Source organism: Phaethon aethereus (assembly GCF_964289735.1).
Source record: "Phaethon aethereus genome assembly, chromosome: 13".
Lineage (NCBI taxonomy): Eukaryota > Metazoa > Chordata > Aves > Phaethontiformes > Phaethontidae > Phaethon > Phaethon aethereus.
The window spans coordinates 18,260,139-18,275,044 of NC_138589.1; the positions used below are offsets into that span (position 1 = coordinate 18,260,139).

General features: G+C 42.6%; 1 protein-coding gene across 1 annotated transcript; it reads right to left on the reverse strand.

The window, feature by feature from the left end:
* Nucleotides 1–222: 222 nt before the first annotated feature.
* MPHOSPH6 (M-phase phosphoprotein 6) lies at nucleotides 223–8,377 on the reverse strand (the record flags this gene model as incomplete). Its single annotated transcript, XM_082005934.1, has 5 exons — nucleotides 223–455; nucleotides 1,832–1,929; nucleotides 2,952–3,042; nucleotides 4,613–4,725; nucleotides 8,327–8,377. 5 exons carry the CDS (start codon nucleotides 8,375–8,377, stop codon nucleotides 305–307), a joined length of 504 nt encoding a protein of 167 aa, XP_081862060.1. The 3' UTR covers nucleotides 223–304.
* Nucleotides 8,378–14,906: the final 6,529 nt, after the last annotated feature.

Genomic DNA, 14,906 nt, shown 5'->3' on the forward strand with positions numbered 1-14,906 from the left:
TGCTCTCGATTGCATGTGACACTCAACCTAGTTATGCACAACATTTAAACAGGCTGATGGGATTAGTGCCCCACACATTAAAAGCCACTGAGAGAGGAAAGGATGTATGACATCCATTATAAACACATCCACTTTGAAAAATGTTTGTCATGTGGATGGTAGAAATGTCAATGAGAACAGACTCAGATTTGCAAATCTATCCTTTACATCAAATAGCAAAAACTCCAAACAATCTCCAGTTCGTGGTACTATATTTGGTAGATAACATTTCTACTAGCTCCAGTTGTGCAGTTGACCTGTGCAGTTAATCCTGAGGTTTTAAGAACTTTTTCTTAGCTTTTTTGCTAGGTCTTGTGTTACTATTCCCATCTTCATCTTCATCTTCATCCTGGAGTACACGTTGGTCTCTTTTTCTCAAGAATTTCTTCCCTATTGTTCCCACTAATGTTTCATATCTGTAAAGATAATTAAAAATGTACTGATTTTAGTAAAATCAGAGAAAACTTCAATGGAGCAAGTCATAAATCTCATCAATAATTTAAGTGGTGTAAAAAAGCTGGTCATCAGAAGCTTAAGAAACACAAGTACTACATGATCACTTATTACATTATTATTCATTGTGATAGTTTGGTCTTGTTCAATATCTTTATTGATGATCTGGATGAGGGGATCGAGTGCTCCCTCAGTAAGTTTGCAGATGACACCAAGTTGGGCAGGAATGTCGATCTGCTTGAGGGTAGGAAGCCTCTGCAGAGGTATCTGGGCAGGCTGGATCGATGGGCTGAGGTCAACTGTATGAGGTTTAATAAGGCCAAGTGCTGGGTCCTGCACTTTGGTCACAACCACCCCATGCAACGCTACAGGCTTGGGGAGGAGTGGCTGGAGAGCAGCCCGGTGGAAAAGGACCTGGGGGTGCTGGTTGACAGCCGGCTGAACATGGGTCATCAGTGTGCCCAGGTGGCCAAGAACGCCAACAGCATCCTGGCCTGTATCAGAAATACGGTGGCCAGCAGGAGTAGGGAAGTGATCGTGCCCCTGTACTCGGCACTGGTGGGGCCGCACCACAAATACCGTGTTCACAGTTTTGGGCCCCTCACTACAAGAAGGACATTGAAGTGCTGGAGCGTGTCCAAAGAGAGGCAATGAAGCTGGTGAGGGGTCTGAAGCACAAGCCTCATGAGGAGGCTCAGGGAACTGGGGTTGTTTAGTCTGGAGAAGAGGAGGCTGACGGGAGACCTTATGGCTCTCTACAACTACCTGAAAGGGGGTTGTGGTGAGGTGGGTGTTGGTGTCTTCTCCCACGTAGCTAGCGACAGAATGAGGAAATGGCCTCAAGTTGCGCCAGAGAAGGTTTAGACTAGATATTAGGAAAAAATTCTTTACGAAGAGAGTGGTCAAGCACTGGAACAGGCTGCCCAGGGAGGTGGTGGAGTCACCATCACTGGAAATGTTCAAAAAACATGTAGACGTAGCAATTCAGGACATGGTTTAGTGGGCATGGTGGTGTTGGGCTGACGGTTGGACTTCATGATCTTAAAGGTCTTTTCCAACCTTAATGATTCTGTGAGCAATGTGGAACATGGGAGGGAATTAGCATGCAATACCTGGATATCAAAGGGCAGAAAACCCCTACAGGATATTTTACCCCCAAAAGTGATAGACATTCCACTGAATATGCACCAGAATTCCTGGAAAATCAGTTCTGTAAAGTACCATAGCCGATGGGGTTTTTTGTTGTTTTGTTTGTTTGCTTTTTGGGTTTATGTTCCCACACATAATGCACTAACATATTGTATTCCTAGCTAATATTATGTCATCAAATATAACTTACCTTCTGGCCATTTCTTCATCTGACACATCAGCTTCCATTTTATCATCCACTTCAATTTCTTCTTCCTTGCTCCTAGAGTTCATTTGGATCATTAACTTCTGAAAATGGAAGTAAGAAATAGCTTAAACATGTAACCCTGACACAATGACAACTATGCTGAAATTCACTGGTAGGAGAAACGTATAAAAGGTAAGAATCAATTTTAACAATTATTTGCTGTTCCCAGTCAGGTTGGAGCATGCTGTTATGAAAACTCATGAAGAAAAGGCAACATGCCTGCCTGTTGCTAAGCTAAGCTTAGAGTTTGCCTTTGGGAAAAAAGGCAACAAGGACAGGGTTTTCAGTGAATTGTACTATTCAAACGTCCTCAAGGGCATGCCAGACATCTTCAGGAGACCAGAGAATTAGATCATAATTAATTTTTCATTGTGATGTTAGCACATAGTCCTTGAAATGTTTTTTTTAAAAAGGCAAAGTATCTGCAAAACTTTACAATAAACTACCAGTAAAAACCATGAAGCAGTAATATGCCAAGTCACAGTGAGAGCAAGTTCAAAGCAACTAAAAGAATCCCCTAGTACATCACCTCGCATAGCCTTTTGCATACCTCTTAGTCTTTATACCTTCATCCTCTTGCTTCAGTTCAAGTGGTAACATTTTTATTACTATCTCAGTGTAGTTTCTCTCAGCATGAATCATGCCAGAAAGCAATTAAAAAATCTCTTGTCCAGAATTTTTACTTTGGAACTTTAAATCCTTACTTACACAAGTAAGTGTTGAATAAATAGGGTTGAATGTTTGTAGGATTGAACTCTGAATTAAATGGCAGGAGGAAAAGTGAGCTATTGTTTTGGTGAGCAGCATGTGGGACAGTTTCCTCACTTCAGGGAGGGAAAATCTGCAGGAGTCATGGAATTACTGGCCATCAACACAAGGAGATAAAAAGCTTTTATTTACCAGTTGCTGCATTGATCAACATTTTGGTTTGAATCACAGACTTCCTGTACATGCAAGGATTTGTGGAAGGTGCTGCAAACAGCATGCAGAACACTCAAATCCCCATCCCCAAGGGCTTCAATCCTAATGCAAGACCACTTCAAAACAGAACATTTAATGGTACCTCAATTTCCGGATTGAATCCTTTGAAGGACATCCTCCCATAAAGTAGGTCCTCACATGGCATAAAGCTCCTCTCTTCTATTATAAAGCTCCTGCATGAAACCCCAAACCCAGCATTTTGTCAAATGATGCACTTTAAAATAATCAAATTAAACAAATGCTAAAAGCATTTGCTGTCTTCCCCCCCAAAATAAAACCACAGTGTATCTTAAACCATCAACTACTTTTTGAAGCTTAATTGCTCTGATAAATCTTTCAATACAAGGAGCTTGGAGTGCAAAGGAATACTTTTTGCCAGTAAAGCTGTGCCAGTTCCACAAGGAAAATTAACTCTCCTGACAAAAAGCACTCTTTGCTGGTATGATTCCACCTACAGTAATGCTTTTGCCAGAATAAAAATACCACATAAATATCACTCTCCAGGTGGCATTACTATACCAGCAAAAGCTTCTAATTAATTTTTCATTGTGATGTTAGACCTGGCATTAGTTGAGTCTGTCAGGATATAAAACTGTGTAATTCTCTGTTCAGCAGAGAGAGATTTCCCCTTTCTCCCTCCTTTTTTCCTCTTTTAATGAGCACGGAGGGAGAAAAGAAACATGACCCTGAAGTGTTCATAATACACGCGCTAGATGAAAGTACTTCCATGAACTGTTCCACCCTTCTTTTCCTCATATGCAGATGCACCTCTTCCCTCATCCTTTTCATCTCCATGTAAAACCAACTCCTACGATCACAGGAAGTTAGGCTGAAGAGATCAAGCTCATTCTACCTCAAGGTAGGATCAGTTAAACATGTACCATGAACAGCAGAGGTACATCTAGCCTGTCCTCAAAAGACTTTCAATGATGAAGAATCCACTGTCTCCTTAGGCAATCTGTTTCAGTGCTTCAATAGCCTCATTGTTAGAAAAAGTCTCCCAATGTCCAGTTTGAACCTTCCTTGCGGCAACTGAAGCTCAAATACCTTTTTGTCATATCCACTGACAGTCATGGAAAATACTTAATCAATGACCTTACTGAACTACAGTTAATTCCCTAGATCCCAGCTTTTAAAAAATCATGTATGTTCTCCCTCAATGGAAATTTTGTCCTCTTTCGAAAGGACAAAAATCAAGCAATTTTAAAAGTAGTTCTCTTGCTATTTAAAAGACCTTTCTAAATAGCAGGAAAGGACATTTTCTTCCTTATTAGCTAAGCCTTCCTTTATTTTTGCCATTATGTCTCCTATTTCAAAAACAGGATATCCAGTGAGCTGGACTCAAGAAGACAGAACTGTCCTGAATGGACCTAACTGTGTGACTGGAGCTGAATTTACTAACGCAAGGTTTCAAACTTCTTTTTTCAAATTAAGGGAAAAAGCAGCAGTGAGTGAACTGGTCCCTGCCTTAAAGAAACTAATTACATGCATCTAGAAGAATGTGTGAGTGAAAGAAAACAACACACACAAGAAATGAAAGTAGGTCAAACTGCACTAGGCAACATTGAGAACATCCCTGAAAATAAATAATAAAAAAAGCTGTAATTCCAGGCTGTCACTATTTTTGCTTCTGTTAATTGGTTACTAATAATACTTCTTTCACAGGAAAAAAAATACATATATTCTATTCCCACTCCACAACAATCCAATGATGATAAGAAGTACAAAAGAATACAAGCTTACTCTTTCTCCTTTAGATCTGGTAAATCAAGATACCAGTGTTCTTCACTAATTATCTTCTTTTCTTCCTCTTCCAGCTGTTTTTTTGTTTGTGAATCCAAACCCCTTTGCATGAACTAAAAAGAAAGACACAGACACAGCTTCATTTTTTTGCATCATTAGGATGTGCTGAACATGCAATAATTACATGATGACAATTATCCATTACATAACATTTAACAGTTGATATAAAAAGTAAATGCTTTTTGTGATTTTTCTATGGGTTTGGTCTAAGTTTGGGCAAACAGGCAATGCAAAAGTAAACAATTGCTGATCACAACCTTCTACTGGAAGTCAACAGTCAGCCACATCTGTACTTCCTACAAAGAAACAGAACTGTCCTGCTTAGTTTTGATGGATCTGAGATGCTACAACTCCGTAACTTTGCTAAGATTTTCCTAATGTTTCGGCAAAGGCCAGAGAGAACATAATGGTATTGAAGTCACTGCTGCATTACAGAAACAAACACCACCCATACAAACAACACTGGATCTCAGAGCTAGAGCTAGGTCATACCAGGTTGGTCATTTTTTGAACCACTTTCAACCATCCTCTTCTTTTCTCAGATTTCATCTCATGAACTGGCATGCATTTGTAGCTCTGAAGGCTGGAACCTGCCTTTGGAAGTGGAAAAAAGTAACTGAGGTCTTGTGTATCCAGCTGCGCTACAGGAAGACGTTACCAGCTCTTAACTTCTCATCGACGACCCATCAACGTACCAGTCAAGCAGTATGTGTAACCTGTTAGCTCACTGCAGGAATAGTCTGCCAAGTTAGCTGAGAACAATAATTTAGCTGAGGGTAAGACTGCTATTTTTGCCCGATACAAGGACATTCCTTTAAGTTGCTTCCTCAGTGATAACCTTTGGCAGAGGATGGGAACAGGCAAGACAGGAACAGTAACCTCTCTCCCAGCTGGGAGTAAAATGGCCTATGAAAAATTGCTGAGAGCACAAAACGACAGACCTAAAATATGTGAAACATCCCTTTAACTTCCATTTGTCCCAAGTCAGGTGCCTGAACTGAATGACAATTTGAGTATCAACAATGTTAACCAAACATGCCGGAAAAAACAGAAGTCTTCAAGATTTTATAGCAATAATCCCTCATATTCTCACATCCCTAGGAGCTGGGACCTCCCTTAGGGTCTACAGAACGTGTTTGAAAACTGTATCTGTCAGAGGTGTGCATTTATTTATATTATATGTTATATGTAATATAAATAATATAATAATATTATTATTTATATAAAAATAAATAACAAATATGCACCCCCCCACACCTCTTCAGTCTTTACAAAATGCCCAAAAAAACCAAACCAAACCCTGAAGTAAAAGCCAATACCGTGCTCGTGTCTCATTTTCCATTTATATTTCTATTTGCATCCATTTGTACAAGGTCTTTAATGAAAGAAAAATTGACTTTTGTTTTCTGAGTCAATCCAAAATATGTCAAAGCTTTCCAATTAAAATTACAGTATCTTCTGGAGGAAAATAAGGGAATCCATCATGTGGAAAACGATATTGTTCAAGGAAATTGGTTAGCCAGTCAGAAATCTCAACAGGAAAAATTCTGCTACAAGCAGCCAATTAAATAATCATTTCACTTTACATTTTAAAGATTATGTTCCTAAAGATTACTACAGGAATAACTAGATTAAAAATATGTGATCCCATTTATCTAAAATGTAAACACACAAGGATGAATTAAAAATATACCCACTGTGGTAGACACAGAGTACGTAAGTCAGTAACTGAGTGGTTATTTGGATTAGTTTCCTCAAGCAATGGGACCTGGATCAAATAGTGTAAGTTCTAAAAGCATGAGCCATCTTTCAACATCCAAGATGTGAGCACATGTGGTCCGGTACTTAGCACAAAGGGTCTTCACAACCCTACCACTGACCACATCACCTTTGGGTGCCACTTCACCCACCCCTTGAATCGTGGTAATACATCTCATCAGTACCTGTGGAAGCAGCTGCTGAAGGATTAATTAAAACATGTGCAAACAAGAAGATCTGCAGAAGGGAAGTGCTAAATACAAGATCAGTGTATGACCTTTTCAAAACCTACTCATCTCTTCAACGCTAGTTACTACTGCCCGGACTGTAAAACTGCAAATGTCATGGTAGCACATTCACAGGCTGGTTCTCCACAGCCTTCCAATGAAGAAAAATCTAAAAACTGGCTTTTGAAATCTCCAGGGGGTTAATAAACCGACAAAAAACAGGTGCAGAAATTTCACTTTAAAAGAAAGTATTATATAAAAGTAAGAAAAAATAATGATGCTGCAATCTGAATTAGGGGTGTCTTACTCTGTCATACACTGCTGGCTAACTAAGCTCAACATCTACTCCCTTTTGAGAGCGAGGCAAGATGTGTTCCTCTGTGCATGAGGTTTACTTTTTCATTAGCAGCATCTGTTAATTGGGGTAAGTATTCCACCATCTTACTGCAGCAGACTGAACTGAAGTCAGGTAAACTCCTTTCAGCCAGTGTCTGAAATATAGTCCCATATAAATATGTGGGGGAAAAAATGGTTAAATAAAACACCCAAGCAAGAAGCCACAAAGGCCCTGTCATACTCAGTTATAAAAAATTAATGGCTATTAATATTTTAAAAAAATTAATGGCAACTCAACTTTTACTGGTTGTTTTCCAGCAATAGAGAGCCATCAATCACAGGAGAATGTACTCTCCTGAATTAGGTGTTGTAGTACATGACGTGAAGCAGAAGCCATTAGCCAGCACGCAGAGACTAATTTCACATTGGACTTGACATAAGAGTCACAATTCCAAGGGTAACGGGCACAACGTTCCGAACAGCCCTTGCATTTATGAGTTGGGAAAGGCGGTTAACGCCGCCATGCAGGTTGGGCTTTTTATTAGTCATCAATGTGAACCGACAAAAAAATGGACACAATATAAAAGAACCTTCTTTCCCCCCCAAGATTAAAAGCCCTCCCCCCCAAGTCAGGCAAGCAATTTTAATTTCAACGTGTGCGTGTGGTGGGGGAAGAAGTCTTATAATTTTTATTCATGATATACAACCCCACCGCAGAGAAACTTGGTGGAACGAAAAGACTCTCACACGGTGCCCCAAAAGTTGGCTCTTTGGAGACTTTTGCTGCAATCATGAAGTGACCTTCCTGGTCCAAACCCGCCAGCACCCGGCGGCTGACAAACCCCTGGGATCCTCGCTAGCGTTTCAGCAGCTCGATACTCGGCGAGCGCTCTGCCATCGCCTCTGGCCGGCGAGGCTGCAAGGGAGCAGCCCACAAAGCCGCAGGCCTGAGCCAAAGGGCGAGCGAAGCCGAAGATACAACGTGCGTTACGGGGGATGGGAGACACTCGTGCCCGTGTGCCAGACCAGGACAGACGCTGCGTGGCCAGGTCTAGACACAGAAAACGCCCCAAACCAGGGAAGGCGCTCCCGAGACGGCCTGGTCTATCCGGGAGGACCCCCCGCTTCGCAGCACGGCTCGGCCCCTCACGGGCCCCAGCACACGCCTCCGGCGGTGGCCCCATCCTCCCGTCCCGGGGCCGCCTCACGCTGCCAGCGCCCCCGCAGCCGGGCCGGGCCGCCCCCTCCTCACCCCGCGGCGGACCGGGCCGCCGGCACACCTCTGCCCGCCTGCCCCGCTCCCGGGGCCCCGCCGCCTCGCCCCCCGCCTCACCTTCATGCGCAGCAGGTTCTTGGACAGCTTCGCCTTCACCTCCCCGGCCATGACGGCCGCCGCTGCCCGCAGGCCGCACTCGATCCCCGCGCTCGCGTAGGGCCGCTGCCGCGCACGCCGGAGGAGGAGCGGGAGGAGGCGGCGGCGCGGCTCCACCCTCTGCGTCCGGGGCTGCCGCCGGCCCCCGGGGCGCGGCTGCGGGGACAGGCCCCTGCCCCCAGCGCGCAGGAGCCGCCGCGCGTGCGACGGCCTGGATTGGGGTGGTGGGGGTGCACGGGTGGTGCAAAAACAACCTTAAAAAAAGCAACTTTCCGGTACAGAGCCGGTTCTGCGGGGTGACGGAGATCGCGTGTGAGCGGGAGATAAATCTGACTCGATATGAAGTGGCACATTAGTAACCTGAGATGTCTTATCAACACTTGTGCATTCTGTAGCCTGCTGGCTTAGGGTTTCATCCATAATTTTCTGATATTTCAAAGAGAGAAGGAAAGAGAGTATAAAATCTATCTCATATTGGAATTTGGAGACTGCTTGACTTGTTCAGCTTTCATTTTTTAAAATTAGCACTGTTACTTGCAAAAAAAAAATCACAAAATGATCAAATATGATTAAAACTGGAAAGCACATACATTCAAAGATATTACAGTAAGCTTCAAAGCTTTGTTAGTCCTGAGTCATGATCTTTGAATTCAATCTTGGCAGTGCTGGCTTTGAGCTGCCAAGCTGGGCCCTGGTAGCTGAGGAGGAAATCCTGATAGGAAATTGCCAGCTGACTCCCAGTCACAAGCAGGTACCACAATTTCTATATATATCCTCATAAATCAGATTTCTGGTGCCTGTTTTGACATTCAGCACATAAACAAGGTGATAAAGCAATAAGAGTCAGGGTTCAGTGTTCAAAACTTCAGCGAACTGGTGTGCTTCAAAAGACAATCTAGGGAGAAAAGTTCCCCTATATGCACGATGTAGGTTAAAGTTTGAAGAACTCTGTGAAGATTTATGCTCTAATGGAGTCCACAAAACGTATAGTGATGGGCAAAACCTGATTGCACTGGGAAAGGAGGAGGAAGAATTATCCACATCCAGGCATCCTTATTACACAGTTACGCTCAGGAGGTTAAAATGGCCCCAAATGTGAATGAAACACGGAGCCACAACTGCTTCAAGGCAAAGTCATAACACTGCATGGAAATATTTAATTTTCATATAGGCAAGACACCTTCATTTCCAGGCTCTGTAAATGACTTGAAGCTGCTCTGAAATTCAAGGCACCAGTGAGAAGGTCTCTGTGAGTGTGAGAGCTATCCCACTTCGTCTGGCCCCATCGTGTTTAGTTCCTTCTCTGTTCCCTTTCTCATTAACAGCTATCAACCCTTCCCAACAAAAGAAGGCTGGGGAGAAATTTGCAGTTTTATGAATACAAATGTGCATCAAAGAATGAATATGTTTGAATCTCAGCGAACAAACCAATAGGGGAAAGCTGTTAATTAATATAATACAGCCATAATCTCACATTTTTTTGGTGTAATTTTCTATGTCTTCTATTTGCCATGCATTCTAATAATGTATTTGCTTTTTGTTGATCATTGCAAATCAGAGCCCTGCGTTTAATTGCATGGCCTTCAATGTCACTCAGGGCTTTTTCTGAGCAGTTTCAGTTAATTTACAGTCCAGGAACGTACTTTGAATGATTCCTTCTAAATACATTACTGCACACCCGTCAGCACTTCTCCAGCCACTGAGCTATGGCAGTGCCCAGCTTTGCTTGGTGCCCTTTGGGAGAGCTGTTCCCACCGCCGTGGAGCAACCCGGCTCATCAATTCCTGCAGCCCCTTTCTTCAGCACACTCTGCTTGCAGCCTTTTTTTGGATGCAGCCACTGCACAAACCAGCTGCCCGACACCTTTGATCTAAAGGAGCGTGATCAACCCTTTAATCCTTGGGAGCTGAGTCTAATAATTTACAATGCCACGCGGTGCCTAACTGGGAGGGGGAGAGTGCAAGGGATTTTCAACTTGTCTAACCACGAGGACTATTCCCGGTACTCCCTGGTGAGCAAGAGCTCGGGATCCACAGCCTGAGCCCCATTGCAGCCCGTGTCTTGGTGCTGCACCATGGGCTTGCACAGAGATGCTGCTACTCTTTGTCTTGTGTGTGGGCACATCAGGTAACAACCCGCCTTGATACAGGCAGGGAGAAGTGTTTTGCAGTAACGGCAGTACAGGCTGTGTGATGTTTATTTAGAAAAGTGGAGATTGTAAAAAGGCTGCCACAGAATTTGATCTATTTTGGCAGTAAAAAAGTCCAAAGGAAATTTTTGGATTGCATCTCCCATCGCTTGAATTGGATGGGGAGGTTATAGATAACAATCAGTTGTCTCATGGACCAGATTATACTGTCTGGTAAATCTGAAGACACTCCATTGATTATAGGAGAAATTTTTATGATTTACTGGTAGTGGTGGAGGTAGCTCAGAAAAGAACCCAGCCCTGTAAATACGCCTGCTTGTGAGGCAGAGCGAGGGTGAGGAGACAAGGTAGGAGAGATGCTGCATTTAGAGAAGAATCAAGAGTCATTGTAAATGACAATTAGACACCTCTCCCACAGCTCTGGCAGCTGCACGGCGGCTCTGCTTTCAACCTGGAAATCCATTTCTTTTTCAAAACAAAAATGCTCAGGGAAATAACTCAGGGGAAAGGAGCTCCATCTCATCAAAGATTGTACATTAAACAAGCAGATGAAAGATTTTTCTTCCTAGGAAATGCGGTCCCTTCTCCCTCTAGTAATTACAGAAGTCAAATCAAAGTTGTCATTAACATTATTTAAGAAGTAATCTCTCTTGTAGCAACACAAGTGACAGCTGTGAACTAATTTCACGCCAATGGGATCTAATTTGAGGGAACTTCTGGGTTGCCTTTTCTGTAATCTTTTATTTATTCACGTTCTTGCAGTATTGTGATTTTAGCGCAAAATGGGTATCTCAAACCTTACACCAACCTATCAGTTGACTTGATTTTTTATGAGCTGTCTTTGAATTCTGAAGCGGCTTTTTACAGGTCTCGAAATACTTGAAACCTTTTTTCCCCCTGCAAATATGAAAATTCTTATAGTGTGACAGGTGAGTCATTAATTTGTGTGAAACTCCTCCACTATGTTTTAAGTAAGGATATGTGTTTTTCTCTATGAATGAGGAGAAAACGAGAAGTAGAGTTGCCGGAGGTCTGTTTGCAAACCTGAAAGCGAGGTGTGAAGTGCTGTGTAGGACTGGGTGGGATCAGAAAGGCAGTTTTGTACCCTGTGCTTTGTTCGGAAATAGCGTGAAATTCTCCAAATGGTAGAGAGGCATGGTTTTGAAGTGGAGGACTTGGGTTTTCTCTCCCTTGCTCCCACCATGCTCTGAGCCATGCAGCGTATTGACAACTGCTGAGGTCCTGGGTGCCTGGGGATTTGTTACAATATTCCTTACCCTTTCGTGCATGCACGTATAACCCGCTGGCCCGCGTGCGTCGCTCAGCCCGCTTTGTACCTAATCCACGGAGGGCATGGGTTAGCTACAGCTCTCGGCTTCAGCGTGCAGCGTGTCAGCTCCGACTGCACTGACTCATCCTCTTGGCTTTCAAAGTCCCTTTTTCTGGCGTTGGCACCGGTTTAGGTGGCAGCTGACACGGGCAGGGTGTTTTAAATCCCTGCCCCGTGCTCCTTGGTTGACCCCAAGGTTTCCTGGGGATGGGGAACGATATGGAAAGAATGAAGCAGAAGCCAAACTCCTGTAATTTGGGTAACATGGATCCGTAAGCACAATTCATGTTGCTGATGCTTTCCTTTTAATAGCCTTATGTGGTTCACAATTTATGCAGCGTGAAAAAACGTGAAAAGGTGCGCCTTAAAATTGTGCTTGCAGCAAAATAGAGTTACAAAATCTCCAGAACGACCAAGACATGTCTCTGTCTGAAGGAAGTGCCTGTTGTCAGTCTGGGAGAAGACGATTCATTCTGAGTGCTTTTGGCTGTCCCGGTGGCAGAGTGACCTTTAGGTGAATAAACACAGTAATTCCGTTTTGATTACAGAAAGAAGCAGCTTCATAATGGTGGCTCCCTATCTTCTGCCATCACCTAAAGTGGTGGTGGGGGAACACACAGCAGTCTGTCATTCTGCTGGTGTGTGGATAAGCCTAAAAATTTGATCCTGTGTTGCAATGATTTAATACGTCCCAGTGCTAGGAGTCAGAGCAGACAGGATGACTGAAGAACGGTGTGGAGCGTCCTTCTCTTTGCTTGCCTTTAAAAATCAAGAGGCTTTTAACTTTTTGGATTTGATGGAATCACAATTAAAAGAGAAAAGGAAAATACCACCTTCCGTTTGTTAACTATAGAAATGCAATCCAGCAGTGCTGCTGGTGCTTTGCTATTTCCCAGGTCAATAAATGGCTCCCCTGACTTTAATAAACATTGATGCTTCAGGCTTGTTCTACAGTGATTGAACCTTTTTATAGTTTCAACCACTCACACTGCATGAAAACTTGAAGATTTTTTTTCTTTCTTTTTTTTTTTTTCTTTTTCAGGAGGGTTGGTTCTGATTGATTAAATTGTCATTTTCTGAGTTAGTTGCTGAATTATAACTTGGCATTTTTAACCGTGTGATTTGTTTAAAGAGACAGCTTTTTGATATAGCAAACCAGCTGAGAATTTTTAAGCAGTAAAAGGAAATTTTACTCACTTTGTTCTCAGCCTTTCCTCACTGCCTGACAAAAATGCTCCTGAAAACAATGTGGAGGCTATGATATGAGGAGAAGGTACTTAGATTCACATTCACTTCTTTATTCCATCATGGAGCTGATCTGTGCAGTATTATATCACTTTCAGTTAGTAGTCAGACACCTCATTGTTGTTAACATGTTTATCTTTCCAAGGAGAAGGGAAGGGAGGGGGAATTAGAGACATAAATGTGAATGCTTACCCAAGGTGATGTTAAAAGTGGCAGAACTGTACTTTGCACCCACTGATTTACCCCTTAACAGGCACAGTGGGTTTCTTTGCACCAGAATGATGGGCTCTGAACACACTTAAGTCAAATAACTGCAAGGTTTTCACCTAAATCCAGACTGGGCCTGGTTCAAAAGGACAAAGTCCTTGTAATTCTGTAGAAACTGGGAAGAATCACATCCATGTGATGATGCATTCATTTTTTTATTTAACCAGCTGCCACATTCCTTTTCTGCGGATAGCTGCTTGGTTTCAAGGTCTGATTTTTTTTTCTTTCCTTCTCTCCCCTCAGTTTAAATCAGTATTCGAGGCAGTAAAGCTGAAGTGAATGAGACTCACATAAAAAACATGTGTGTGCAGAATTTGTTTGGAAAGAGAGGCCAACAAAACTGTCTTGTAGCACATAACAGGGTGTCTTTTGCTTTTGATTTACAGCACCTGCGGGGGAAATGGAATAATCTAATGGTCTGAATATGGGAGATCTTAACGTTTGTTCACTGCAGTGTTACCCTGGTCAGACTCTGAAACAGTGCTTAGCGGTGGAAGTCTCAGGGTATCAATATGAAATACTGAAGTCCAATTATACTTCTGCTTGTACGCTTTCCCCTCTCTGGCCATTTCAGCTTCTGGTCTGAAATAATAACTTAAGACAGCGCAAAGCTGAATTTCATCAGTGAATTATATTCCTGGCCTCTAAATTTAATTGCATGATACTGCAACTAACCCACTATCCATCTCGGTCCCTTGAATTCTTTTTGCCTCTTTTCCTGTTTCTATACCATTCATTCCTTTAAACAGTGCAAAATAGGTGCCCAGGAAGAAGGCAAACTGTGAAATGAACATTTACACTTCTTACCCGCTGCCAGTTCCTGAAGGTCGTTCACTAAAAAGATGGGGGTAGAGTTCACCAACGTTGGGGTCAGGATGAAGTGCTGGAGGCTCTGGCTGTTTTCTTGTAGTGCTGCTTGTGCTGGTTACCTGAAAAAGCGGTCAGGAGGAACCTTTGCAAGCACTGGTTTGGATGTGATCCATCCAGCCAGATGCCTCACAGGATGTCTATTTTCCCCCTGTAGTGCCAAACGAAAGGTGACTGCTGGAAATGGAGCCAGGGTAGATGACAGATGAGTGCTCTGATTCAGCATGGCAAATCTGGTGTTCCTAACTCCTCTGTTTTAATCAGCTCAAAATTTCACAGCAAGATGTTGATGCATGAGCAAGCTTTTAACGACAAAAGCAAAAAGTAAGGTATTCTTCTGCAATTATCATAAATACAATATGATAACATTTTTGGGAGAGTTTCTCGTGTTCATTTCAAAATCATCTTGAGGACATTTTGTAGGATGGGAAATAAGCTGTAACATGAAAAAGAGTAAAATATTCATTAAAGCTGTAATGATTTATATCGTAACATTATGAGGTAGCACACTTTACCTCAGTACAGTTCCTCAGTGAATGTTTTTCTAATTTCCATAAGTAATTGACCTCACATTAGCAACTCATTAGAAAAATTGAGGTGATGTGACAAACGCAAACCCACTGCGACAGAAACTCTGCATGTGAATAAATTCTTGAAAACGATTCAAAATGAAGGACCACAAG